The following is a 27796-nucleotide window of genomic DNA, read 5'->3' as shown; positions in this document are numbered from 1 at the left end:
TTTCTATTGGTATTTTCTTGTTTAACAGTGTGATTAAAACTGTGGTTAATCGCGATTAATTTTTTTGAGTTAATTGCATGAGTTAACTGCGATTGACAGCCCTACTGTTAAGTGATTAGCCCAAGGTCATATAGTGAATCAGTCTCAGAGACATGATTAAAACCAGGGCTCCTGCTCTTAGTTCCAACTTTATCCCCTGGGCCACACTGCCTCCAGCATGAATCCTCCAAATCTAGTAACACCAGAAACAGATGAAAAGTTTGATTTTTGTCTTCCTAGGGTTATTTATCAAAACAGCAACTAACACAATTGTTTTGCTTCTGGAGCTGCTAAGATTGTGTCTGCGTCTCTACCTCTTGCATGGACCATGGTGAGCCATTGCACTGTATCATAAAGGCAGTCACCAGCAAATTCATTGTCTCCACTCAAGGGCTATGGGCCTCTATGCCACGGGAGCCCAGACAACTGGGCATGGTACTATCCATAAGTATTGCCAACCTCAAAAGATTAAAAATCGTTAAGTCAGATGCTAAAAAATGCTGCCACCCCCCAAAACCATGAGGTTTTTATCAAAAGATATTTTGGTCTGTCTTTTGAGTTTTGAATTTCCCCTGCCCATCCCCATTGTGCAAGTAAGGGTACGATTTAGTGTTCCCCATGCTCACAAATGTATTGGGGAAAGTGATTTTGGCCCCTGCCACAGGAGCTTCCCCCCACCCGGCCCCATGTCAGTTCAGCCCATCTCCCACACCCCATCAGGCCAACACCACCAACACCCACCCCTTCAATTCAGCCTCACCTCTGTTTCTCCATTCCTAACTCCCAGGTTTGAGGGCTGCAGCAGGATCCCTTTTTCCCAGGCTGGGGTGGACCTCCAGGGGCTGTTCACCCTCCTCTGCCCCTTCCCAGGCTGGGTGCAGCAGAAGAGTTGTCTCATTGCTCATGCGAGGGGAGGGAGCAGAGCTACCCTCACCTACTGTAATCTTTCTGCTCCCTCCTCTCCAGTGAGAATGGCTTGCTTGGCCTTACAGAGGGGAGGCAGAGCACTCTGCCTGCAGCAGCTCTGATTGCTTGCTCTGCCCCAGGAGGCTGGCAGACTGGACAACCAGCCAAGCAGATGGGTTTTCACCCAGGCAGGGCTCAAACTTGCTAAAGACTGTGCTGGAACTTCTGGCATCTTTGCCCCAGCCAAAATCCTGTCACCTGTGGAAAAAACTGGGAGAGTTGGCAATGCTGGGGAGTTTGATTGGGCCTTGTTGCTGCCAGAATCCAACTTTGGAAATTTTATCCTGGGCTCTGGTGATGAGGCAATTTCATCTTAATAAAAGAAAAAAAATTGTACGGTGTAAAGCTTAAAAGCGTGATCACGGTCACCTTAGATCAGCGGGTCCCAAACTATTTACTACCTTGATCCATCAACTGCATTTTGTCTTTTTTTTTAGATTACTCACCTAGTGTCCAATTTCGTTCAGGGGAGAGGCCAAAATCATAGGCCCACCCTCTTTCTCCTCCGCTACCTCCTCCTTCTTGCCCTACCCAGGGGGCTGCCCGCCTGATCACCTAGGCAGGCACCCTCCACCTAGCCCTGCAAATCCCAACTTGGTGCCGGCTGATTCTCCACCACCAGGGCCCCCCCTCTGCTGTGAGCCCGTGACCCACCCAGAACCACCCTGCCTAGGGTGACCAGGTGCTGGTCAAAAGGCCGTTAAAAGTCCGGTCAGTGGTGCTGCTGGGCTAAGGCAGGGTAGTCGCTACCTGTTCTGGCAACGCGCTGCGCCGTGGAAGCGGCCAGCAGGTCCGACTCCACGGCAGGGGGTCCACAGGGCTCCACGCGCTGCCCCCACCTCAAGCATCGGCTCTGCCCTTCCAGCCAATGGGGCGTGGGGGGAGTGGGAAGTGCCTGCGGCCAAAACAGCACACGGAGCTTCCTGCCCCCCCACTGCCCCGGCCTAGGACCTGGACTTGCAACTGGCCGTTTCCAGGGCTCAGCGTGGTGCCAGGACAGGCATGGAGCCTGCCTTAGCCCCCACTCCCCGCTGCACTGCTGACAGGGAGCCACCCGAGATAAGCTCACGTCCCAACCCCCAGCCCTGATCCCCCTCCCGCACCCTGAACCCCTCATTTCCGGCCCCACCCCAGAGCCCACACCCCCACTTAGAGCCCTTGCCCCCTGCCCCAGCCCCCTTCTGCCCCCTGAACCCTTTATCCCCAGCCCCACCCCGGTGAAAGCGAGGGAGGGCGGGGGAATGTCGTGAGCGGGGTCGGGGCCCCCGGAAAGGGGCGGGAGAGGGCTGTTCGGTTTCGCGGGGTTAGAAAGTTGGCACCTCGCCCTGCCGCCTCCCTGTGGGACCGGCTGCCCCGAGGGAGCAAAGGCCCGCGAGCGCACCCGAGGCAGCCCGAGCGTGCCGCGGCGCGTGACATGGCTCGGGAGGGGGGGCCGGGCCCGCCCCCAGCGCTTGTGAGTGCCTGGGGCTGGCCGCGCGGGGACATGGCGGCTGGGAGGGACCCCCCGCAGCTGTTGGCATCCCTGCTGGGGGGGGAAGGGCGCGAGAGGGCTCGTAACTGGGCGCAGCGCTGTCGGCCCCCGCGCAGGGCGGGGCTCGCAAGGCGCCCACAGCCGGGAACTCCCCTCACCGCCGCAGCGGCGCACAGGACCAGCCAGCAGAACTACAATCCCCACAACCCCCCGGGGCAAAGGTGGCGGTGACGTCACCCCGCACCCCTCCGGCCGGCGGCGAGGCGAGGCCCGGCGCCGCTATTCGTGGAGCGGTCTGCGTTGGCCTCGCGCTCAGCCGAGCGGAGCGGCGGGAGCATAGAGCGCGGCGTCTGGCGGCGCAGAGCGGCCCCGCTCCGCTCCAGCCCCCCCTAGCCCCCAGTAAACAGTCGCTAACATGGCGGCTCGGAGGCCTCGCTCCGCCTCGGGTGAGTGAGTCTCCCGGGGCGCGGCCCGGCCTGGTCCCCTCGCGGGGAGACTCGTTCCCGCCTCAGCCGGGCCCCCTAGTGGGAACTTCTCTGCCCCGAGCGCCCCCGTGCCCCGGCCGGGGAGGGGCTTGGCGGGGGCGGCCCCTGGTGGCTGCAGGGCGGGGGCGGGTTGGGAGGAAGCGCCCGGCTCGGGGGATGCGCTGCCGCCGCCGCGTCCTGCCGGGAAGTGGCTGTCCCTGGGGTGGAAGCTGCCGCGCGGGGCTCGGGGCCGGGACTCCTGGGTTCCGTCCTTACTGCGACAGCGGAGTCGCTCGCGAAGTCCCTGGGGCTCAGTGTGCGGCCCCCGTCGCTTCCTCGTCTGTGGGATGGGAGCAGCCCTTAGGTCCCCTGCAGCCCGGCTGCTTGGGAGGATCAGGGCTGCAGGGCATGACGGTGTTTAATGCAAGGTCAGATCTTCAGATAAAGTGTGCCACTGAAATGTCAAGTATTCAACAAATGCCCCCGGAAATCCAAGAAAGGAGAGGAATGAATAGACTTGCCATTTAGGGCCTTATTCAAAGCCATTAAAGACAAGAGGTTAAATTTACAAGGTACTTTGCAGTGTTGGGGCGAGGGTGAAATAATTTCCATAGCTTGCTTCCTTTCCCTTTAGGCTTGTGTAAACACAACTGTGGTACAACTTTTAGCTGATACAGTTCTCTCTAGTGTGGACACAGTTATACCGATGTAAAGGTGCTTTATATTGGTGTAGATGTTCCTGAACAAGAAGGGAAGTAAACTATGTACATTTATACAGGTACAGTTGTATCCACAGCAGGGGGTGTAAAACTATAACTATTTGGGTTAAAAATGATCACACCCCTAACCATCATAATACTAGTACAAAAACTGTGTAGACCAGGCCTAAGACAAATAATCCTTATTTGATGTTTCTGTCCCCTCTGTAATAAACAAGTGGACAGTTTGTAGTTGCAGCTACTTACTACTAGTGACCTGGTAACAGGAAAGTTCAGTGCTAGCTTGTTGGGGCTGCTGTTTCTGTTGTTTGAGTCACTTGCCCTCCATTTTAAGTAGTCAAGACCATTAAGTATTGATTGCAACTGATAGTAATGTGATAATACCATAGTTTTATGTGTGTATCTTCTTAATTTCCCAGCCTGTTGACCTGTATTTACCTCAAAATTTTAAAAAGATGGCTGAGACTTTTGTACTGAACTACTTACAGTTGAGAAGCTCAGAACTAATGCTTTTATAACTTGCTTTGAACACTCACTAAAAGGAGAATCACCTATGTTATTTTTTATTTTTATTTTTTTAAAGAGCACGACAGTGATGATGATTCGTATGAAGTATTGGATTTAACAGACTATGCAAGGCGTCACCATTGGTGGAATCGTGTGTTTGGCCGAAATTCTGGACCAATTGTAGAAAAGTATTCTGTAGCCACTCAGATTGTAATGGGCGGAGTGACTGGTTGGTGAGAGAGGATCACTTTTGATTATTGCGCCATGCATTTGACTGTTCTTAAATTCTTGACTGTTCTGTATCATTCGAAGTGATAAACTGTTTGAGCTTCCATGGTTTCCTAATTAATAACTGTAAATTCAAGAGATAAGGAAAGAACTTGCCAGTTATTGCAAAAGAGCTTTGAAGAAGTGACAGAACTCTTAAGATCATTTCTTTAACAAACAAATGGGAAATTACTGTATATAATGCTAGTGTTACTAATGAGTAGCATATTTTATTTGTTATAATACAGACATGAGGCCTGTTTGTTTTGTTACTGTGAATAAGACTTGCATGTAAAACAGGTCAGAAGAAATGTGGGGCAGACTTAGTCAAGGGCCCCAAATACATTTTTTTTTTAGGTGAAGATGTTTTTTTGTTTAAAACAAAAGCCACTTGAAATTGAACAACTTCTATGCAGTTTTTACAGATAGTGAAATGTGAAGTTGTGTTATATCACCTCAGCTAAAAAAGACATTTTATCTTAGTATTCTGTTTTAAAAAAAAGTTTACAACCATAAGTACAAAGTATTAACTTAAGTTCTAATGTTAAAACATTAATATTATATGACAACACTTTTTAAGTTAATGAAAACAGATATTTTTGGATTTAAACAATGCTATTATGTTTAAAATGCAAATACACGAGAACCTGAAAGTAAAATGGGCTAAATGAAAGTGAAATGAATCTCTATTGTACAAGCTGAGTGCAGTATAAAAACAAACAAAAGAGCATAAATGGTGAAAAGACCATTATTATTTTAAAATTGTTTAAATAATATGAGGTGTTTAATAATAGAGTTGGGGAATTAGTAGTTTCAGTATGATTTTTAACCTGTCTGTGTCTCCCTACAGTTTTTATAAATAATAGATAAATGTACAATAGCCTTTGGAGTTTTTAGAACAAAATCATGAAAAGTGCCAAATTGAGGAATCTAGAAATGGAAGTATCTTTTCTATAAAACAGGTTCTGTTTGTGGAGTGACAGTGAAACCTGTTTATAACAGCCCTACAAAAATACCTCAGTCCCGGCACACACAGGCCAGCGCTAGAACTGACAAGGTAGTAGACTCATCTCAGAGTGTGCCAACAAGAATGTTAAATAGAAAGGAAGCTTTTCTCCACTCGAAAATAGACTAGGACCTTGTCCACATGCAATTGTTGTGCTGATTTAATTATTTTGTTGGGGTGTGTGTGTGGTGTTCTTGTTTTTTTTACTGAAATAGTTAAATCGGTATAGCCCCTACTGTGGATGCAGTTGTATTGGTACAAAAGTCCCTTTAACCAGTATAGCTTATTTCTCCTTCCCTACCAGAATAGAGATATCTATAAAGGCACCTTTATTCTGATATAATTGTTGGCACTAAGGGGGTTGTAATGTTTTAACTGATTGTACCAGTTAAAGTGGTGCAATTTAATTAAATTATTTTGTGTAGACAAGGCCTGAAGCTACCAACTCAATTTCCAGAGAACATCAAATAACCATTAGTTGATAACGCCCTTTCTGATCTAGACTTGTGCTTGATCTAAGTCACCGAAAAGTGTTTGTATTACATAAATCTATCATTTCTCATAAATTGCAGGCTACAGAGTAAGAAATAGGAAAGTGAAACTCTGTCATTTTAGCAATCCAAAATTGTAGTAAGGTTTAATATGAAAATTCTGAAAAGTGGCACTGTGGGCCAGACAAACTTAACTTTATTGGAATGTTGTTTTTTTGGGTCTTCTAAGGTGTGCAGGATTTTTGTTCCAGAAAGTTGGAAAACTTGCAGCAACTGCAGTAGGTGGTGGATTTCTTCTACTTCAGGTATATAGAATTTCATATTTTAATATTTAGGGAATGTTTTATATTTGAATTATATGGAAAAAACTCAGCAACTGGCTTATACTTGGGTTGGGAAGGGGAAGGTGAGTTCCATATCTATTTCTTATATTAGCCTTAGCACTTAATAGAAAAATACCAGCACAGCAGCAGTATATTTTTACTTAGTTTTACATTCAGTTTTTAAAAGCTATTGATCAGAAATGTTATAACAAAAAGGAATAATCAAATATTTTAAAATAAAAATAGTTTCAAGTGAGCTGAAAGAATGAAAACCGTAATGCAGAAATTGAAATACTATTTTTGAGTTGATCTTGCCAGACTTAGCAAATTGATTATAAAATTACCGCTGCAGAGATCAAGGAATGTAAGCAATCTTTATTTTCTGTTAACAGGGGGACGGAATCTCAAAGGTACCTGAGTGAATTAGACTCCTTTGACAATCATAGTCTAGGTGTCTAGTTTATTATTATTGTAATGTTGAAGACGTAAAAAATTGATACAAATAATTGCATTAGGAGTTCTTAATATAAGAATAACTGTGGACAGGTTGCCTCCTCCAGCATTTATCTGAGACTCCTTCCACATTTTGTTTCCTTTTCTTCATCTGCTGCTAGCTCAGCTCTCTGGCCCACTTTTGAGAGTAGCCTTTCCCTTAGCACTAATGTTGCTAGTTATATTACCTTTTCCTCAGCAGCAGCTTCCTCTGACCTCTCCCGGCTCCACAGCTTTCTCCCTGCCCAACTGTTCTCACCTCCTCAGCTCTACTGTAGGGCAGATTAATAGGTTTTTGAGGACAAAATAATAATTTTATCACCTAGTCTGACCTCCTGCATTATATCCAATGATTTGGGATTGAGCAAGAACATACATTTTAGAAAGACCTCAAATTTTGAGTTAAAGACTTTGAGTGGTGGAAAATCTACCACATGCTTTGGAAAGCTGTTCCAGTGGTTAATTATGGTCACTGTCCCGCCCCATCTCAGAATGACATGTGGCCTAATCCATTTTCTCCAGGTCACTTCAGAGGAAGTGAACTGAGAGCCTAGTAATGAACCAGTAGGTTCATTCAAAATTTATACCCACCATTTTAAAGACTGGACAGTCTTCTCACTAACAGAGTCCCTGAAGTTTCTGAAAAACCTCTCCCACTTTTCTTTTTTTTATTAGTATGGGACCTGTAAGTGCTGCTCCTTAATTAGCCAGAATGTTGTTGTGCTGTGAGGTCACTTCCATCCACTAGCAACTTTTACTTTTTACTTGATTTCCCTAGATCCTTGTTAAGTGTTGTGTTGTTCTCACACATAGGTACTTGTTAGTTTATATGTGTTCCAAAAATGGTGTGGGTTTTCAGCAGGTCTGAGAAATGTTTCTATCTGATCCATTTTAGCACCAGTGGGGACAACACTGAAATGGGTCAAACTGAAACGGTTCTGATAGTTTTCCCAAAAATGTGTCTCTCGCTATTGATGACCTTTTGAAATATCTAAGACTGACTGTTGCTGTGAGTTGTGCCTTGGACATGTATCCCAAGGGCGTTGCTTCCGAAATGGTTTAGAATAACCCAAATATGGAGATGGTGCACAGTCAATCTGACTAGCATGGATACACTGAATTCTTTGCCTTAAACCAGTGCCGTACACCTCTGGATCAGTTGGGAATGATTCAATTCTTTGTGTAGGCACAACCTGTGGGGTTTAGGAGTGCTCATTGTACTTCAATATTTAAATTCCATTTGTCCAGAAGAGCATGGGTTTGGGTTTCAGAACTGGCTTTTCCTGCTTAGCAGTACAACATTCTACCACTTGGCTAGCCTTATCAATTTGTGTCTCACAAATTTTGAATTAAAAAAAGAAACAAAAAGCTTGTAAATCACTAAAGAGCCTATATACAAATGGGGAAAACAGGTTTGCTGCACAGTAACTCCCCACTTAACGTCCTCTCGCCTAACGTTGTTTCAGTGTTATGTCCCTGCTCCATTACAGAACATGCCCATTTAAAGTTGTGCAGTGCTCTCCTATCATGTCGTTTGGCCTCCTGCTTTGTTCACAGCTGGCAACCCCCCTATTAGCTGCCCTACGCCCTCCCACCCGCTGGCGGACCTCGCGGATCAGGGCCTTCCCCCTACTCCTCCTGCCCAAGGCAATCAGCTGTCTTGCAGCATTCAGGAGGCTGAGGGGAGGAGCGAGGACGCAGTGCGCAGCCTCCCCCATTCCTCCCCAGCCTCCTGAATGCCGCAAACCAGCTGATTGCTGCTGGGAGGAGGGGGGAGGAGCGAGGACACTGCTTGCGGAGTAAAGGGGGAGGAGGTGGAGAAGAGGCGGGTTAAGGGTGGAGGCTTGGGCGAAAGGGTGGAGGTTAAGTGAGAGGACATTAAGTGGGGAGTTACTGTATTAAATTGCTTGTTTAAAATGTATATAATGCCTTTTGTCTGGCAAAAAAAAAAATTCCCTGGAACCTAATCCCCCTATTTACATTAATTCGTATGGGGAAATTGGATTCACTTAACATCGTTTCACTTAGTCGCATTTTTCAGGAACATAACTACAATGTTAAGTGAGGACTTATTGTATCCATTTATGTATATCTTGATTTTTGTGTGTGTGTTGGCCTTTCCTGTGGAAAATATCTGATAAGGAAATTTATGAGGGGAGGGTTGGACAGGGTAGAACTATTATACTTCAGTTGTACATTTAGGTTCAGTTGTCTCCATCTTTGATTCAGATCAGATTCTGCTAGAAGTAAATGTCTTAGTCATTTAATTCTAGGTACTTTGCATATTAAAGATTAGTCATAAATTGAATGGTGGTCTAATTACATTTCTAGTCTTTAAAGTATTTTCATTTAAAAATCCTCTGTAAATACACAGTGTAAATTCACTTTAATTCAGGAATATATGCTGAATGCATTCATCGAACAGGTTCAAGGGTTTTCAGCAGGTGACTAGAAATTAACTTGAAACTTCAAGGAAACTTGAAAAAAAAGTTTTGTTAATGCAAAATGTTGAGAAGTTACAGGTATCAGTGGAATCCACTGGAACAAGAAGGGGTCCTGTTTTTTGGGTAGGGTACTCAAGTAGAGTCCTATTTGTTTAGTTTTTGAGATTTGAGAAAAACCTAACTTTTCTTTTAGTGTATATTAAATTGATTTCAAGGGATCTAGTTGGAAACGAAAAACAAAATATATTACGTGGTTTGTCGCAGGTAGCAGATAGTAAGTCAAATTCTGAAAACAGGCTAGTTCAATTAGCAACATTACAACTGATCCTATTAAAAAGTAGTCTTGTAGCGTGGGGGAGAGAGAAGGAAAAGAATCCGTTAAGGAATAGGCATGGCTTTTATAAGTAAAGACCTTATTATCCTCATCAAATATCATGGAAGATGGATATTTTGAACAATTTAATTTGATTAATTGTGTATTATTTTTTGTAGAAAGAGTAAATTCTCCTAATGTGCCTGATACAAGGCCAGTTCAAGTCCACTATAATATATAGGCACTGGAAAAATAAAAGCAACTAATAAAAAATTAATTTCTCATAACAAACAGTATCAAACTTAACATCTTTCCTTTTATAGCAGGGGTGGGCAAACTTTTCGGCCTGAGGGATACATCGGGGTTGCGAAATGGTATGGAGGCCAGCAGGGAAGGCTGTGCCTCCCCAAACAGCCTGGCCCCATCCCCTTCCAGTTCCCGCCCCCTCCTGGGACCCCCCACGGCCCTAACCGCCCCCCCCCCCCGGGACCCCACACCCTATCCAAAACCCCCTGCCCCATGTCCCCTGACTGCCCCAACACCCTATCCACACCCCCACCCCCTGACAGCTCCCCAGGGACCCCTGACGCATCCGTCCCTCCCCCACTTCTTGTCCCCTGACCGCCCCCTTCCAGGACCCCTGTCCCTAACTGCCCCCCCCCCCCGGACCCCATCCCCTATCCAACCCCCATGCTGCCTGTCCCCCCCCCCCCCCCCGGACTCCTCCCATCCAACCTCCCCTGTTCCCTGTCTCCTGACCGCGCACCCCCCCACCTCCATCCCATCCAACCACGCCCCCCCCCCCTTACCCTTACCATGCCACTCAGAGCGGCAGGACAGGCTTATTTGAAAGCCTGGGAGGTGGGTGGGCACAAGCTGCGCAGGTCGCACAGTGGCATGGCTGCAGAGGAGCGGGGACAGCGGGTGAGAGGCTGGGGACTAGCCTCCCTGGCCAGGAGCTCAGGGGCTCGGCAGGACGGTCCCGTGGGCCGTAGTTTGCCCACCCCTGTTTTATAGCCTTTAGATTAACTGGTTCCTTATAGTAGGGAGAACTATGGAGAAACATGCCAAATCCTTGAAATGTGGTTCCCCTCTGAAAAGTGACTTTGGGTTAGGTTTTTTTGTTTGTTTATTTTGGGGGTTTTTTTAAAGCACTTTGTCACTTGAAAGATCTGTTTCTTGAGACAGAGTGCTGGGAGCTAGTAACTGAGCCAACACTCTGATCACTTAGGCATCAATCAGCTAATTGGCTGATCAGGCTGGATGAGCCAATTTGTCCACTAATAGAGGGGTGTAAGGAGGACATAGGAAGGAACTATAGAAAGGGAGTAACTAGGACTAGCTGAGCCCAATGTGTGCCAAGATCTCAAAGAAGGGAGACCTCTGTTTCTTCCTGGCCCTGCAGGAAAGAGCTAAAGGTAGAGAATCACTGTATATAAAATATTGCTACATGGGACTGTAGTGGTGATGGAAATGTAAATAAATCATGCAAAGTTGCCACCTAGCAGTGAGAGTCTGAGAGGTTCCTGGGGCATCTGAGGATGTTGATGGAGCATGCCCCTTTACTTCTGTATATTAGTCATATCTGTTCAGTTCAGTGGCAAAATGTTTTTACTGCTCTTTGCTCTTGTTAGACTAAGGTCTGTGTCTGAGTCAATCTTTTGTTAGCCGTTATTTAATCATAAGTTTTATCTGTAGTAATTTATTTATTATTTCTTTTCCATATTTGGACTCATTCCATTTAAAACACCATTGATGGGTTCATGTTTTCACTCAAATGATTCTGTAACAAATGGAACCTTTGAAAACCATACAAGGTGCAAAAATAACACTAGGATTTAGCTGGCCTACTCTGGTCTACGTACTTCACTGAGGTTCTGTGGTAGCTATGATATTGCGGCATGATGCATGCTGGGACATCTCAATGAAGTTAGGAGAGGGCAAAATGCTACAGGGGGGATAAAAAGGTGAGGGTTTCTCAAATTCTTGTGTTGAATATCCGACTTCACAGTTTTGTGCACCGTTTGAGAGGGGCATTCAACAGAACTGCCAAAGCAAATAGAATTTTATATTGGAAATTTGCCTTTAAGCAAATGCATTAGGTCTGACAAGTTTTAGTAGAAATATTTTGGGTCAGATCCTTAGCGTGTGTAAACTAGTGATTTTTTTTTTAATGGCACTATCTGAGGATCTAATCCCTAGAGTTTAAGTCTTCAAAAGGAAGATTTACCTTCTCTGTTTCTTTTAGTTCATTTGTTAACTCCTGTATGATAAAAATTAGTGTCTTTAAACACCTTGTTAAAGTATACACATGTGTGGTAGGTAATGCTGCCTGTTTAAGTATCAGATTTATGAATCTGGAACAGGGTAAACTTTAAGCATTTTCTGTTGTAAAACTAACTGAATGCTATTTAATGGTAACAAGCACTTCCTCATGTTGGTTGGTTTAATGTGAGTGAAACTTCCTGTTGGAGAAGCCGGTTCATTAGTCCGCTCTTCCTATTCCATCTGCTTCTGCATTTTCTTTATTGTGTTCCATAACAAAGGTGTTCACAGCCCATGCGAGTAACTGCAGCGAGGTAATCTAGCTAAGAAGATTCTTTTGAGTTAATGACTTCAGCAGAACCCAGTGACTTCAAATTAAAATGTGGTGTTTAAGTTCAAGACATCATGGAGGAGTTATTCCTGGCCGCATACTTAAGATTGTGAACAGGGTTCCATCGTATGACTTTCTCACTAGATGAATCTCAGATTTTGAGTTCATATTAAAAACAAAACTTACCCATAAAGTTTATGGATAATATATATAATTAATGGATATATAGACTGATTTACCCAACGTTTAAAAGACAGTTGCAGATCTTTGTAGCCTTGATTTTCCTTTCTTGATTAATTGTGGTGTTTTCCAATTAAGAGGAATTATTTGTAGTAAGTCATTGTCCACAATGTGTTAGGTGTTCTCCACTCTTACAAGAAAATGCAGTCTCTGCCCTAAAAATTTTGCAATCTATGACCCTCATCCTACAGCCACTTAAATGTACATTACTTTACTCATGTGAGTAGTCCCATCGACTTCAATGGGACTATTTGTGTGTGTCAAGTTACACAGCTGCGTAAGTGTTTACAGTGCAGTGCCTAATAACAAAAATATGGGGGAAAGGGATAAATCATTCATAGTAAAAAATGTGGGATTTTTTTTGGCTGTTTGAGGATTGTTTTTTAAAGTTAGGATGAACTTGTCTGCAACTGCTCCTCTATTTGCCCATAATTAGTTGCCTAATATCTTGTTGGCATTATGGTAGAAGTGGTTCATGTTATTCACTGATACTTATACCATTTATTTGGGGCTTAATGATGTGGAGGGGGCTAGAATCCTATAGTATTAGGTTCTTATTATGCTGAACAATTTATAATACTAAAGACAAGAGGATAGTTCTCTCTATTTCTGTGTGAGGTTTAGATAACAGATTCTCTGAGCGCCCTGTCCTAAATTAAAATTTCAACAGGGATGCTGAAAGAAACTAAAATGAAACAAAGCTGCCTTTTAGTCCTTTGATAAAAGTGCTTTCAGTTTCTGTTTTGCAGCAAGTAAAGCAGTAATAAATATTGAGTATATAAGTTGACCTATATAAATTAACCTGTAAATTAATCTCAAGCATAGTATAAAATAAAAAGTAGAAAAGGAAGGAAAGAAATGAGAATCTATTGAACCTTGCCAGTTCTTTTTCAAAGTATATTTTTGATTTATTACAGAAATAATTTCTGGCATGTTAAAACACAATATCTGTAGCATCTGTAATTAAAGGACTTGAACTTCTATGGTTGTCTTTCTCTAGAAAAAGAAAACCCAAAACAGTTTTTAAAATTGGGTAGACACAAACATCGTGTGATTTGACTCTTTGGATGTTGGTTAGTGTAATTATTCTTACTTAATACTTTTTTAATTGCCCTAGATTGCCAGTCATAGTGGGTATGTGCAAGTTGACTGGAAGAGAGTTGAAAAAGATGTAAACAAAGCAAAAAGGCAGATAAAAAAACGTGCAAACAGGGCAGCACCTGAAATCAGCACCCTCATTGAAGAGGTAAGATGTTTTTAAAAAATAAATTGTTCTGAACTGTGTGCTGTTTCATTTCGGTTAAGATTACATTGATTGAGGTTTCTGGCCTTCCACTGATCATAGTTATGCCTGATAACTAAAATTCTAGGCAGCATTTGAAAACTTGTGCGAGCATAGTCCCGCTTCTTCAGGAAGACTTACACAATCTTATCAACAGAACATGGTTCTATGTTTTAATAAATGTTAGCAGTCCTGCAGGACAGCCCAGTACCTATTTGTTATATTAATGGTCACTTCCAGGTGAGATTTTTTTGTTCTCATGCCAGACCATAACAATTACTTCTTGCCTTATGCTGATCAGGCTTCAGGGCTTGTCTTCATAAAATAGAGAGGTACAACAGCCATGTGCCAGTTCTGGGAATTTGCATCCTACTGTAAGGCCAATTAACATCCCAGTATATTGGTTGCTTATCACTTTACTTGAGTAAAATAAAGTTGCTTTTTGGTGGTGGTGTTGCAGCTCAAAATTATGATTTTGAAAAAAATTACCCTTTCCCCCTTTTTGAATGAAGTAAAAGCATTTTGGAGCTGGTATTGAATCCTTAGGTGTTCGTAATCTTTGAGCTTCTTGTCACATCTGGATAACGGACTGGTGGTGCAAACATCCATCTACAAGGCTTTACTGTCCCCTGCTATACTCTCAACCAAATAAACGCAGAGAATCTCTAATTGCTGGTGGAGTACTGTACTAAAAGTAATTAACCCCTAAGTGTTTTCATATTGACTTTAAAATGAGGAATAAGTTTGCCTATGTACAAGTAATGGGAATTATGCTTTAGATTGCATGAAGTTGTCCACCTCGTTCCTTGAACCAGTTTAGCGAGTGTCCCTCTCCAAAACGTGTCTGTGGTGTGCATAATATTGATGCACTCGAGGAATTACCAACATTTTTCTAATATAGCTGAGGCCCGTTTAGTTTTAGGAATAGCTTCTCATTCGAGGACTTCCCTTTACCAACAGAATATTAGAAAAAGTGAGTCTTTTTTGCCAGGAGATGTATGGGCTTTTTCTGACTACTTGTCTTGAAGTCTGACGTTTGTTATGCTGCAGAGAATCATAGCAATGCCCACACTGGTGTCTCTGTAGTTAAAGATGTTGGTATCTCCAACATAACCTATATAAAATTATACCTTCATTTCCAAATTGTTTTTATAATTTTAATTCCAGTCTGAAACTTGGTATACAGCTCTCTAAATCAGATGTAATTTAATCAGTCTCTTTTGGCAGGCTGAGGGGTGGACCCCGGAGGAATTGAAAATAGTGTTCAAATGACTTTGATTTTAAAATTGTACACTACTCTGTTGCGTGAAGTATCTAATGTTGTTGGTTTACAAAATGCCGATTACATCATAGTAAAGATGTAAATCACATTTATTTTGCATACCTGTCATAACCCACAGATTATATTGTGTTACTACTTATATCCAAACATCTGTTGATATAGTACGATGCTTTCCTCTGGTATATGATTTACAGCATTAAAGATTACAAAAGTGTGGATCAGAAAGAAGTGACCTTGAGATTATAATTAATCTAATTATAATTAATTCCCTGTGTCTGGTTAAAACAGAAATGAGTTTAGTGGTGTTACCCTAGCTCTCACATTTTTACAAAGGAAGTGTACAGTGCAGAGTTTCTGCACAGAAGAAGGTCAGTATTGGCATAAGAGCCATGCTACAAGTCAAGAATGAAGTGTGCTGTTAAAGTCTGCAGAGTCAGCGTGCACTATACCTGACTCCAGCATGTGCTATATCTGCTAAACTAACAGGTTTTGAAAAATAGTAAAAACCTCTGTTCTTATTTAATCATAAAAATACTAAATGTTCCCATTAGGTGTAATGGTTTTACACAGATCACTAAAAACTATTTTCCTTTTCAGTCAACAGAATTTATCAAACAGAATATAGTAGTATCCAGTGGATTTGTTGGAGGCTTCTTGTTAGGACTTGCATCTTAAGGACCTGAATTTGTCTTCCTGATGGCATCAACCACAACAAAGAACAGTAGTAGTGATTAGTGCACTGTCTTAAAGCAAAGCAGTGTGGGTCACTGATCACTCCAGAGCAAGGAGAATGGACTAGCCAGACAAACTGGAAGCTTTTATGTTTTAGGCTTTTGCCTTCTGACGCTTGGCATAAGATTTGCTGAAAAACTGCAGTGTGCTCATAATAGCATTTTTTGGACAAAACTGGTTAATTTTCATCATGACTTTTTTATTCTGTGACCATTCAGAAAATAGCATTTTTAAAATGTAATTTGTGGGATATCGCTATGCTACGGTAATGTAAGAAGGAAAGCTCCATTTTCAATCTGAATGTTTTCCAGATAAATGTTGCTTTATCTTTATTTAAAAGGTATTGTCCTTCATGCTGTAGTAAATAGTGCCAATTACTAATAATGTATACAATATGTAGCTTCAGCTGGAGGGCTGACAATCTTCCTTAGAAATCACTGCAATAATCTATAAACCTGTAATAACTTTTTACAGAAGTATTAAGTAACAAAGAATCATGATCATATTAAAGGTGAAAATCAAACCTTGATGGGGGTCTTTTTGTACTTTATTCTATAAACTTCCCACATCTTTTAACATTCAGGGATATGGCGCAGGTATTTGCATACAAATTACTGTATTGTACAAACAGTACACACATTATTTCATCAAATGCATATCATTCATAAACTTGCAGATAGTTACAATTGAAATACACATATTTATTATGTAAATATGTACTCTTTAAACCTTTGACACTTAAAATTACATTTTTATATTTTGTAATCCAGGGAGAACAGCTCATTTAATCCACCTGTTGGAAATCTCAAGTGTTGAGGTTTCCGTTAAACATTGAAAATGTTTAGTTGAACTTTAAAGCATGTCATACAGTGTAATTTGAGTAATCCAAAAGCACTTGCCACAGTCAGTTTCAGTAGGCAATAATTATTCACTTCACTTCCATGTTAACCCCTGGAACTAAACAAAGCTTATATTGCTGGTGTGTTCTATCTGAGGTTTTTAGTAGAAGGCGAGTCACTTACTTTGATTTGTAGAAATGTACTCATCCAATATTAAGTAATCAAAAACTATAAATTGGAGGAGGCGAATCCCTGTTTTGTTACCATCAGTCTATTGGCAACAAATTCCCACCTCATCCTGATCTCAAAAATCTGGGAAAGAAAATGAGTCTTACAGCATGCTCCATAAGTCAGCACACTTGAGGCTGTGTCAGACCAAAGCAGGAAGCAAGTTCTAAAGGGAGGGAGGTCTACATCTGACAGTGAATTTGCAACCTTCCACCCAAGCAGAGATTTAAAAAAAAGTATTTGTCTGCTGTTATCTCTTTATCCCTAACAGATCTACCAACTTCAGGACCTGCCCTGGCCCTCAAACTTGTGAACGTGTATCACAAAGAGCAGGCAGATCCCTTCAAGCAAAGGAGATGTCATATTTACCAATTCTCCTAGTTACTCTCTGCTTCCTACCATACCGATAAGCATTTTCTCACTTATTTCTTGGATTGAGTCTGTTTCATCCAGGTTCAGCCACAGTGTCTGGTTTATATCCGATGAACCAGCCCTGAACATGTAACCCATTTTCCTTTGCTAGTATGTTGAATGGCCCAATATATTTTTAGAATACACAGTGGGGAACCCCACATGTAGGACAGCATGTGTGATATGTGGGCTATGTATGCTTGCTTCTGAATACAAGGGAACAAGGAAAGTAGGAAGTAAACTATGACTACATGGCAAGCTTAGAAGGCTATCTGAGCCAGAGACTCTTCAAAATGCAGAAATCTAACCATAGAGAAACCAATCACTAGAAGCATAAATTAAAGCAGGTAATATGTAAGAGGGCCAAAATAGATTTTGAAGAGTAAATATCGAAAGATAGAACACAATATATTAGCTTCCTGCTTCTATTAGAATGAAAAAATCTGTGGGTCCTTAGTATCACTAGAGGTTAAAGAGCAATTAAGGAGGATAAGGACCCTAAATGATTTATTTGTATTAACCTTCATGCTAGAGGATGTTAGAAAGATTCCTCTACTGGACCTCCTTTCTAGTAATAAAGATGAGGTGCTATCTGAGTCTGAGGTATCAGAATACAAGATATTGGAACAAACTGATAATTTTAAAAAATAAGTCACAAGGCCTAGATGGTATACATCTGAGAGTTTTTTGTTTTTGTTTTTTTGTTAATCGCTACATTACAGAAAGATTTTGAGGATAGCAAATGTACATATATTTTTAAAGGGCTGGAGGGGCAAGCCATGACAGTACATACCACATAGCTTTATGTTTTATATATGGTAATGTGGTTGAAATTATAATTAAAAATAGAACACCTGCCAGGTAGTGATATGTTAGTGTCTAACCAGCACAGTTTCAGTATCTGACTAAGCTATTAAAATTATTTGAATATGTCAATAAAGAAATGTCAAAAGGAGAGATGGTTGACATAAGTTATTTGGGCTTCCAAATTGACTTTGGCAAGGTTCCTTGCAAGAGGCTACTGCAGAAATTAATTAGCAATGCGATGAGAGGCAACATTGTCATGGATCAAAAGCTGGCTCATGCAGGAAACTGAGTAAGAATAAATTTTGTCATGGGTAAAGGTGAACAGTGGGCTACATCAAGAATTTGCACTAATGTATTAGTGATCTGAAAAGGGGAGTGATCAATCAGTTAGCAAAATTTGCAACCAACCCAACCTAAAGTTAGTCTAGTCCAGAGACAACTGAGGAATTTGAGAGACTAACAAGCTAGGTGAATGGGCAACTTGAGGTCAGATGGAGTTCAGTGTTGATGAGTATGAAGTACTGCACACTGAAGGCAAACATTTCAACTACTCATATATCACATAGGATTTTAAATTAACAGTAGCAGCCAAGGAAAGGGATCCGGATGTTACTGTAGACCAGTGGTCACCAACCCATTGATCGCGATTGACTGGTCAATCCTGGAGATTCTCCCAGTCGATCATGATCTCCGACCACTAAAAGTCCAGTGGTGTAGCAGAGATGCCACTAAGGCAGGTTCCCTGCCTGTGCTGGCCCCATGCTGCTCCCATAAGCAGCCAGTGTGGCTCCGGGGAGGAAGGGGCATGTGGCTCTGCGAGCTGCCCCTCTCTGCAGGCACCTCCCCCGCAGCTTCCATTAGCCACAGTTCCCCATTCCTGGTAAATGGGAGCTGCAGGGGCAGTGCTTGCAGGCAGGAGCAGCGTGCAGAGAACCCTGCACTCCCCCCAAGGTCTGCTCCTTTCGGGAGTGGCGTGGGGCCGGGACAAGCAGGGTGCCTGTCTTAGCTATGCTGCACTGCCCCCCAGGAGCTGCCTGAGGTGAGTGCTGCCTGGCGGGAGTCCGCACCCCAGCCCTGAGCCCCTTCCTGGAGCCAGCATCCCATACTCCCTCCTGCATCCTGAACCCCCTCCTGCACCCTGAACTTCCTCCTAGAGCTTGCACCCCTCACCCCCTCCTGCACTGCAACCCTCTGCCCCAGGCTCAGCCTGGCGCCCCCTCCCACACTCCAAACCCCTCAGCCCCAGCCCTGAGCCCACGCCCCCTCCCCAGCCCGGTGAAAATGAGTGAGAGGAGAGAGAGTGACAGAAGGAGGGGGGGATGGAGTGAGTGGGGCAAGGCTGTAGGGAAGGGGCTGGGTAGATCCTGGGTTGCACTTAAATTCAAAAAGTTATCTTGTGCGTCGAATGGTTGGAGACCACTGCTGTAGACAGCTCAGCTAAGTCCTCTCAATGTGCAATTGTGGTCAGAAAAAGCAAACAGGGTGTTAGGATGCTGCAGGAACAGGATGGAGAATAATGTAGAAATATATTGTCATTATACAAATCAGTAGTATACAACCATTTAGAATACAATGTGCATATATGTCACCCCATCTCAAAAAGGATATTGCAGAACTAGAGGGGCTCCAGAGAAAGGTGACAATGTTAAGGGATGGGAAAACTCATATAAAGAGAGAGTGAAAAGATTTAGGATTGTTCACCTTAGAAAGGAAACAATAGCAGGGAACAGGATAAAAATATGTAACATAATGCATGGTTTAGAGAAGGTATTTCAGGATTTTCTGTTTTCCCTCATGTAATTTAACAACAAAGGGATATTCAAAGAAATTGAAATGTAAAAAATTCAGAACTGGAAAAGGGAAATACATTTTCATTCAGTGCATATTTGGATTGTGGAACTCATTGCTCTAGAAAGTCATTGAAGCCAAGAATTCAGTGATTATCAAGGAGGGTATCATAAATATAAAGGGAAGGGTAACCACCTTTCTGTATGCAGTGCTATAAAATCCTTCCTGGCCAGAGGCAAAATCCCTTCACCTGTAAAGGGTTAAGAAGCTAAGATAACCTCGCTGGCACCTGACCAAAATGACCAATGAGGAGACAAGATACTTTCAAAGCTGGAGGGTTAATTCATTCCAGAGAATTAAAGGTTTGTCAGTTTATAGCCCAGGGAGGAGATGACACTGAGTGGCTGGAAGGTGTCTACTACGAAGGGAAAGTGCTGGTGGTGTGGAAGAGGTGAACCTCTCATGACCCTTGGGCATATGCAGAGACAGCAGATCAAGGAGCTGTGCACTAGCTACGTGCCAACGTTCTCAGCCACCCCAGGACTGACTGAACGGGCATACCACTCCATTGACACAGGTAATGCTCACCCAATTAAAGCCCAACCTTACCGGGTGTCTCCTCAAGCTAAAACTGCTATAGAACGGGAGATCCAGGATATGCTACAGATGGAGGTAATCCGCCCCTCTGGCAGTGCATGGGCATCTCCAGTGGTTCTAGTTCCCAAACCAGATGGGGAGATATGTTTTTGTGTGGACTACCATAAGCTAAATGCTGTAACTCGCCCAGACAACTATCCAATGCCACGCACAGATGAACTATTAGAGAAACTGGGACAGGCCCAGTTCATCTCTACCTTGGACTTAACCAAGGGGTACTGGCAGGTACCGCTAGATGAATTCGCCAAGGAAAGATCAGCCTTCACCACCCATGTCGGGCTGTATGAATTTAATATACTCCCTTTCGGGCTGCGAAATGCACCTACCACCTTCCAAAGACTTGTAGATGGTCTCCTAGTGGGATTAGGAGAATATGCAGTCGCCTACCTTGACAATGTGGCCTTATTTTCAGATTCGTGGGCAGAACACCTGGAACATCTACAAAAAGTCTTTGAGTGCATAAGGGAGGCAGGACTGACTGTTAAGGCTAAGAAGTGTCAAATAGGCCTAAACAGAGTGACTTACCTTGGACACCAGGTGGGTCAAGGAACTGTCAACCCCCTACAGGCCAAAGTGGATGCTATCCAAAAGTGGCCTGTCCCAAAGTCAAAGAAACAGGTTCAATCCTTCTTAGGCTTGGCTGGTTATTACAGGCGATTTGTACCACACTACAGCCAAATCGCCGCCCCACTGACAGACCTAACCAAAAAGAAACAACCAAATGCCGTTCAGTGGACTGAAGAGTGTCAGAAGGCCTTTAACCAGCTTAAAGTGACACTCATGTCTGACCCTGTACTAAGGGCCCCAGAGTTTGACAAACCGTTCCTACTAACCACAGATGCGTCCAAGCGTGGTGTGGGAGCAGTTTTAATGCAGGAAGGACCAGATCAAGAATTTCACCCTGTAGTGTTTCTCAGCGAGAAGCTGTCTGAGAGGGAAAGCAACTGGTCAGTCAGTGAAAAAGAATGTTATGCCATTGTCTACGCTCTGGAAAAGCTACGCCCATATGTTTGGGGACGGCGTTTCCACCTGCAAACCAACCATGCTGTGCTACAATGGCTTCATACCACCAGGGGAAATAACAAAAAACTTCTTCGGTGGAGTTTAGCTCTCCAAGATTTTGATTTCGACATCCAACACATCTCAGGAGCTTCTAACAAAGTGGCTGATGCACTCTCCCGTGAAAGTTTCCCAACTGGTTAAAATCGTCCTTGAGATGTGGAAAATATTGTTAGTCTTTATATACTTGGTAGTATATTTAGAGGTGCATGTGTCTTATTAACTCTGTTTTCTCGTAGAGCTCCAGGAAGAAATCACAGCCAGTGTTTCACCCTATCTGTGATTTGGGGGGCGTCATAAATATAAAGGGAAGGGTAACCACCTTTCTGTATACGGTGCTATAAAATCCCTCCTGCCCAGAGGCAAAACCCTTTCACCTGTAAAGCGTTAAGAAGCTAAGATAACCTCGCTGGCACCTGACCAAAATGACCAATGAGGAGACAAGATACTTTCAAAGCTGGAGGGGGGCGGAACAAAGGGTCTGTCTGTCTGTGTGATGCTTTTGCTGGGAACAGATCAGGAATGCAGCTCAGAACTCCTGTAAAAAGTTAGTAAGTAATCTAGCTAGAAAGGCATTACATTTCCTCTTGTTTAATGGCTGGTAAAATAGGCTGTGCTGAATGGAATGTATATTCCTGTTTGTGTGTCTTTTTGTAACTTAAGGTTTTGCCTAGAGGGATTCTCTAGGTTTTGAATCTGATTACCCTCTCAGGTATTTACCATCCTGATTTTACAGAGGTGATTCTTTTTACCTTTTCTTTAATTAAAATTCTTCTTTTAAGAACCTGATTATTTTTTCATTGTTCTTAAGATCCAAGGGTTTGGTTCTGTGTTCACCTGTACATATTGGTGAGGATTTTTATCAAGCCTTCCCCAGGAAAGGGGATGTCGGGCTTTGGAGGATATTTTGCGGGAAGATGTCTCCAAGTGGGCTCTTTCCCTGTTCTTTGTTTAACATGCTTGGTGGTGGCAGCATAGGATTCAAGGACAAGGCAAAGTTTGTACCTTGAGAAAGTTTTTAACCTAAGCTAATAAGAATAAGCTTAGGGGGTCTTTTATGCAGGTCCCCACATCTGTACCCTAGAGTTCAGAGTGGGGAAGGAACCTTGACAGAGGGACTGGACATTTATATGAATAACAAGACTATCCCGAGTTATAATAGTTAATTCTAACACATTTTTTGGAAAAGTTCTAAAACTTCATGTTTAAAGACTTAAATTAATATTTGTCTATTAAGGATTAGGATGACACCTTAATGAGGAGCTGATTAAACCACATCTGCTTCCTGGTGGGTTTTGTGCATGTTCCTCTGTAGCATCTGATGCTGGCCACTGTTGGAGACTGCATACTGACCAGACAGACCACAGGGCTGATCCAGTATGGCAATTCCTATATCCCTGTGTAACATATAATGAACATAATTTAGTTTTCTGCGTAGTGGGTTTTGAGAGAGCTCTTTAATAAGCTGTCTATTCAATTTGTATATGTATAACTTGGTAATCAACACTTCAACAGTTATTTCTAGGTAGCTAAACCAACGTCAAGCAATTATTTGTCGTTCATACTGACCCTAGTTCTCTTCCCAATGAAATCAATGGGAGTTTTGCTATTGAATTTTCAGGGATCAGAATTTGTCTCATTGTCTGTGGAGGCCATTTTCATGCAAAATGCAAACTGAAATGGCAGCACTGAAATTAAACATACAGCAGATATTCAACAGTGCAGCAGTTTTCAAGTGTCTTTGTCTTAAGACTAAAGGCATAAGCATGCAGTAGTCTTTAGAAATGGAGAAGCTACCAAAATTAAACACAGAAGCTCTTTAAACAGTAGTACTTCAAGATGTTTCATAAAGTCTGTAATTTCCAGTGCTGAGAAGGAAGCATCACAATATATCCTAGAGACCTTTATTCACATCTAAAGATGAGGGGGAACTAAGCAGAAGAGTGTTTTCACAGTTGAGTGCTGTTTTTATTTGCAATGCTCATGTATATTTCAATGGAAGTATCTGCAGCTGGCTGATTGTGACCCAAATGTTGTGGTGATAGAGGTACACTAGAACTCCTTTCTCCTTCCCAGAAATGAGCAGAATGGTCTTTAATACATGTGCAAACATTTCTGCGTACATGCAGTGTACATTTTTCAAATCCTTAATAGAAAATAGTATCAAGAAATCAGTGAATAAGTATTAAATCATGAGTCCCATTTACAATAGATGCTTTGAAGAACTTCCATTTCAAGCAGAGGTTGTCTACGTATGCTTGCCAGTATTGATTCAACAAAAGACAGAACCAGTGTGTCTTGTAATGATTGTTAATAAAACTTCATACTTTCTCAAACTATACATAAATTGGGATGGGAAGGTTACCCAATTTTCTCATATAGTTAAGGAACAACAAACTTTCAATGTAATAAAAAAAAAAAAGTGAAGATGGTTTTATTTTGAGATTTTAAATTCACTGCAATGAGTCAGTCCAAATGTCTTGGTGGTTAAACACTGAATATTGAAGATGCCACACTTCATCTAACCAAATTTTTACAAGAAAAACCTACAGCTGATAAAGCCAGACATTTTTTCAGTTTCCCTTTGAAATAAAAAGAATGAATCTTAAGTATTAATAATGTACTCCACCGTGTGTTCCCACAGTTGCGTGTGATTGTCAAGGATAACAAATTTCTCTGGAAATTACAGCATTTTAAATTAAGGCTGTTGTTATTTATATAGCATCAAATGTGATTACTGGTTTATAAACATACAGTTTCCCCTGCACCACAGAATGTACTATCTAAGGCCCTGATCCTGGAGACACTTATGTATGTGCTTGATTTTGAGCACGAGTAGTCTCACTGACTTCAATTTGACTGGTTATGTAAGTAAAGTAAAGCCCATGCTAAAGAGTCTGCATGATCGGGGCTTAAATGGATGAGATTTAAATGAAGGTTGATAACAGTAAAACTTTTAAGTTGGAAGAGGTAACTTGCCAGCTACACATTTTTTTCTCTTTCAACAATGAAGCTCATTTCTTCACAAACTGGTGTCGATGGCCTTCAAGTGGTCTGTAGAGCTTTCTTATGTGGATCACAAAACCAACAGAAATGATACCATCTATTGAGGAAAAATAGAAGAATTAAGGGGTTTGGAGTAATGAATGAGCCACACTCTTACAAAATAAGGTTTAACCGACTTGACTATTGACTAGCTGGCCTTCTGTGTTTATTGAGCTGTTAAGTATTTCACATTTTCAATTGAAGTCAACACTACTAGTATATATTATCAGGTTGCAGGTGGCAGTGTTTTGGGGGCTTTTTTCAGTTCACTACCTCCAGTGATTCTTGAAATGAATTAACTCATCTTTCAGTAGTGGGAAAGGTTGATAATGTTGCAGTAGTACTGTAGAAGGCTGAGGTGCATTTTGGAATTGCCAATGTACAAAAATCTGAAAAAGTCCATATTATTCCCCTTTATTCTACCTTCCATTCTTGTGTGTTCCTGAAAAAAAAAAAAGCAATCAATTCCATGGCTTAGTTCCCCCCACATGAAACATTGTATAGAGGATGATGTAGTTACATTTATTTTATGCATGTGTTCTTCATAGGTTACCTGCTTCCATGTATTTTCAGACAAAGTCTTTCCATTAACTTCAGTGGGTACAACATCAGGCCCTAAATGCTTATATTTCTGAGTGTATAGAATAAAAGATATTCTTATGGTTAGTATCCTCATACTCATGAGTCTCATACTGACCAGAATAAATAGGTACTGAGGGCATATTATGATATTATAACTAGTTTTAGGTATTTTTTTTTTAAAAGGGGGAGTTCATTGTATAAAAGTTGAGAGTGTAAAATAAACTAATTCGCCTTGCCTGGCTTACCTATACTGGTTGCAATATTGGAGACTTGGATTAGGATGGGTTGGAAAAGATGGATTTCTGTCTGGCCTCTCTCAGTCCCAAGAGAGAACAACCACGTAAACAAAGAGCACAAACAAAAGCCTTCCCCCGCCCAAGATTTGAAAGTATCTTGTCCCCTTATTGGTCCTTTGGGTCAGGTGCCAGCGAGGTTATCTTAGCTTCTTAACCCTTTACAGGAGAAGGGGTTTTGCCTCTGACCAGGAGGGATTTTATAGCACTGTATACTGAAAGGTGGTTACCCTTCTCTTTATATTTATGACAACAGCACTGGTAAGTGTGATACTAGAGTACTGCATACAGGTCTGATGTCCACATTTTTAAAAGGATAGTGAAAAGCTGGAGAGAGTGCAGAAAAGAGCCACCAAAATTATTCAAAGGCTGGAAAAAATGCCTTACAGTGAAGGACTTAAAGAGGTCAATCTGATTAGTTTACCAAAAAGAAGACTGAGAGATGACTTGATTACAGTGAATAAGTACCATCTGGGGAGAAAATACAGGGTACCAAAGGGCTTTCTAATCTAGCAGAGAAAAGTAGAACAAGATCAAATGGCTGGAAGCTGAAGTCAGACAAACTCAACTTGAAAATAAGGCACAATTTTTTAAGTGAGTGTGATTAACAATTGGAGCAAACTGCCAAAGGAGAAGTGGTGGATTCTCTATTTCTTTATGTCTTCAAATAAAAACTGGAGGCCTTTCTGGAAACTATGATTTAGCCTAACACAAGTTGTGCTTTAGTCAAACACAAATTATTGGGCTCAATACAGGGGTATCTCGTTGAAATGTAATGACCTGCAGCATCCAGGAGGTCAGACTAGATGATCTAATGTCCCTTCTAGACTTAAACTCTATGAATGTATGTAATTCCTCAGCAATGTGGCAGTTTGGGGAGCAGGCGAGTATAGCAGGCATTGGTATGTACTTTGCAGGTCACCTTAGCAAATAGAAATCGAGACCACTGTCCATTACTGCCATACTTCAGAATTAATGTCCCCTTGCAAATTCATAGTCTTCACTCCCATCAAGTAGCAACAGTGCATGTGGCTTGCTATCCCCCAGGCAGTGTACCAGGATGTATAATTATTTACTTGTGCAATTGACACCACACAAGGACATGGTCCGGGAAGCATAATGATCTCATCAGCTTACATGGGTTGAGGATGTCAGTGAGACCACACAGGTGTAACCATGAACCATCCTACTGCACGGAAATGATAGGCATGCTTAACATTCCAACCATTCCCACTACACAGAAGGTATTTTGTACCACAATGGAAGTGTGATGTTATGTTAGTATAAGGAAGTGTGGGTACAGTCCAGTGTAATCAGGGGTGCATGGACATGTTGGTGTTAGCTATGGCACCAGGAAGAAAAGCAACTTGGATGGACAGGGCATTCTTCCTGCACAGGCATTTGAGGTGTCAGAACATGGGCTTAACCTGGACATGCACATAGTTCCCTGGACCAATACCATCTGCCACACATTTTATGGATCTCACCTGGATAGCACTCACAGTGCACAGCTGTGTTGCTCCAGATGTTGTTGCTGAACACTGAAGTTCTACCCAGGATCATTTAGCATTGTCACTCCCACATAGCTGCCTCCTGCATAACCAAGGCATCAGTGGAAAGGTGTTTAGCCATAATAAAAGAGCGTGATGTGTGGAGCATGCAATGTATGCTCAAGTTCCCAGCCATCCCTTACTTGGTTCTCTTTATTATTGATTATTAAAGTAGTGACTATGAGCCCCAGTCACGGGCCAGGCCCCCATTGTGCTCCATGCTGTACAACCATTGTGCTGATCACTGTATTCTATGGGCATGTGTTTTATATTGCCACATCTTATTGCATAAATTTACTCCTACTATCCACACCAGGGATTGACTCTTCAGCTATTACATGCTGAGGACATTGGCTAGAGGAGCTACATACTCTTCTAGCCCCTCCCTTTGTTTCTCTGCTTCCCTAGTAATCTGTGCAATTCCAGCTAGGTTCTGTTTGCAAAGCTACCAAAGGTAAACAGAATGCTGTCCATAGTTTCTGGCTGTCTTCCTACCCAGTATCTTTTCATAAATTCCTTTCCATCTAATAATACTTACACCTTTTGTAAAGCACTTTGAGATGTACCAAGTAAAAGTGCTGTGTAAGAGCTAAGGATTTTTATTTATTACTATTATCATAAATGATGCTTAAGTATAGGCACATTAGAAATGCATAAACTGTGATAGATTAGATCATCTTCTGTTGTTCTGAAGAAGTCCTTGGTATGTATTGCGGCAAGCCAAACCAAAAAACCAATCTATGTGGTTAGATATATGACACAACAAATGGCATCAATACTCATTTTGCCACTCTGATTCCATGTGAAACAGCTGGCTAAGGAGTGGTTCCACATCCATGAAGCCAGGTCTTCTTTCTCTTTGTTAGCTGGCAACATGAGCAGGGATTTAAGAAGTTGTGTAAC

At 42.3% G+C, this 27796-nt stretch overlaps 1 protein-coding gene across 2 annotated transcripts; it reads left to right on the top strand.

Annotated features, from left to right (window-relative positions):
- The first annotated feature begins 2708 nt into the window (after window positions 1-2708).
- On the top strand, window positions 2709-16163 carry FUNDC1 (FUN14 domain containing 1). 2 transcript variants are annotated; one of them, XM_077817617.1, is made up of 5 exons: window positions 2709-2922; window positions 4243-4399; window positions 6160-6235; window positions 13456-13584; window positions 15500-16163. In XM_077817617.1, the coding sequence occupies exons 1-5, from the start codon at window positions 2892-2894 to the stop codon at window positions 15575-15577; spliced, it is 471 nt and encodes a 156-aa protein (XP_077673743.1). In that variant the 5' UTR covers window positions 2709-2891; the 3' UTR covers window positions 15578-16163. The 2 variants fall into 2 exon arrangements, with proteins under 2 accessions (XP_077673743.1, XP_077673753.1); XM_077817627.1 differs by lacking the exon at window positions 2709-2922 and adding an exon at window positions 3145-3368.
- The last annotated feature ends 11633 nt before the right edge of the window (window positions 16164-27796 follow it).

Source organism: Eretmochelys imbricata, chromosome 1 (genome assembly GCF_965152235.1).
Source record: "Eretmochelys imbricata isolate rEreImb1 chromosome 1, rEreImb1.hap1, whole genome shotgun sequence".
Taxonomy (NCBI): Eukaryota; Metazoa; Chordata; order Testudines; family Cheloniidae; genus Eretmochelys; species Eretmochelys imbricata.
The sequence above is the reverse complement of the archived record's forward strand: the minus strand, read 5'-3'. Positions and strand labels throughout refer to the sequence as shown.

What these genes read in the sequence shown, in the direction of transcription:
- FUNDC1 (XM_077817617.1), top strand. Translation starts at nt 2,892, where the DNA reads ATGGCGGCTCGGAGGCCTCGCTCCGCCTCGG. An exon ending in ATGGGCGGAGTGACTGGTTG is followed by an intron (nt 4,400 to 6,159) that starts GTGAGAGAGGAT and finishes GGGTCTTCTAAG; the next exon opens with GTGTGCAGGATTTTTGTTCC. An exon ending in GTGGATTTCTTCTACTTCAG is followed by an intron (nt 6,236 to 13,455) that starts GTATATAGAATT and finishes TAATTGCCCTAG; the next exon opens with ATTGCCAGTCATAGTGGGTA.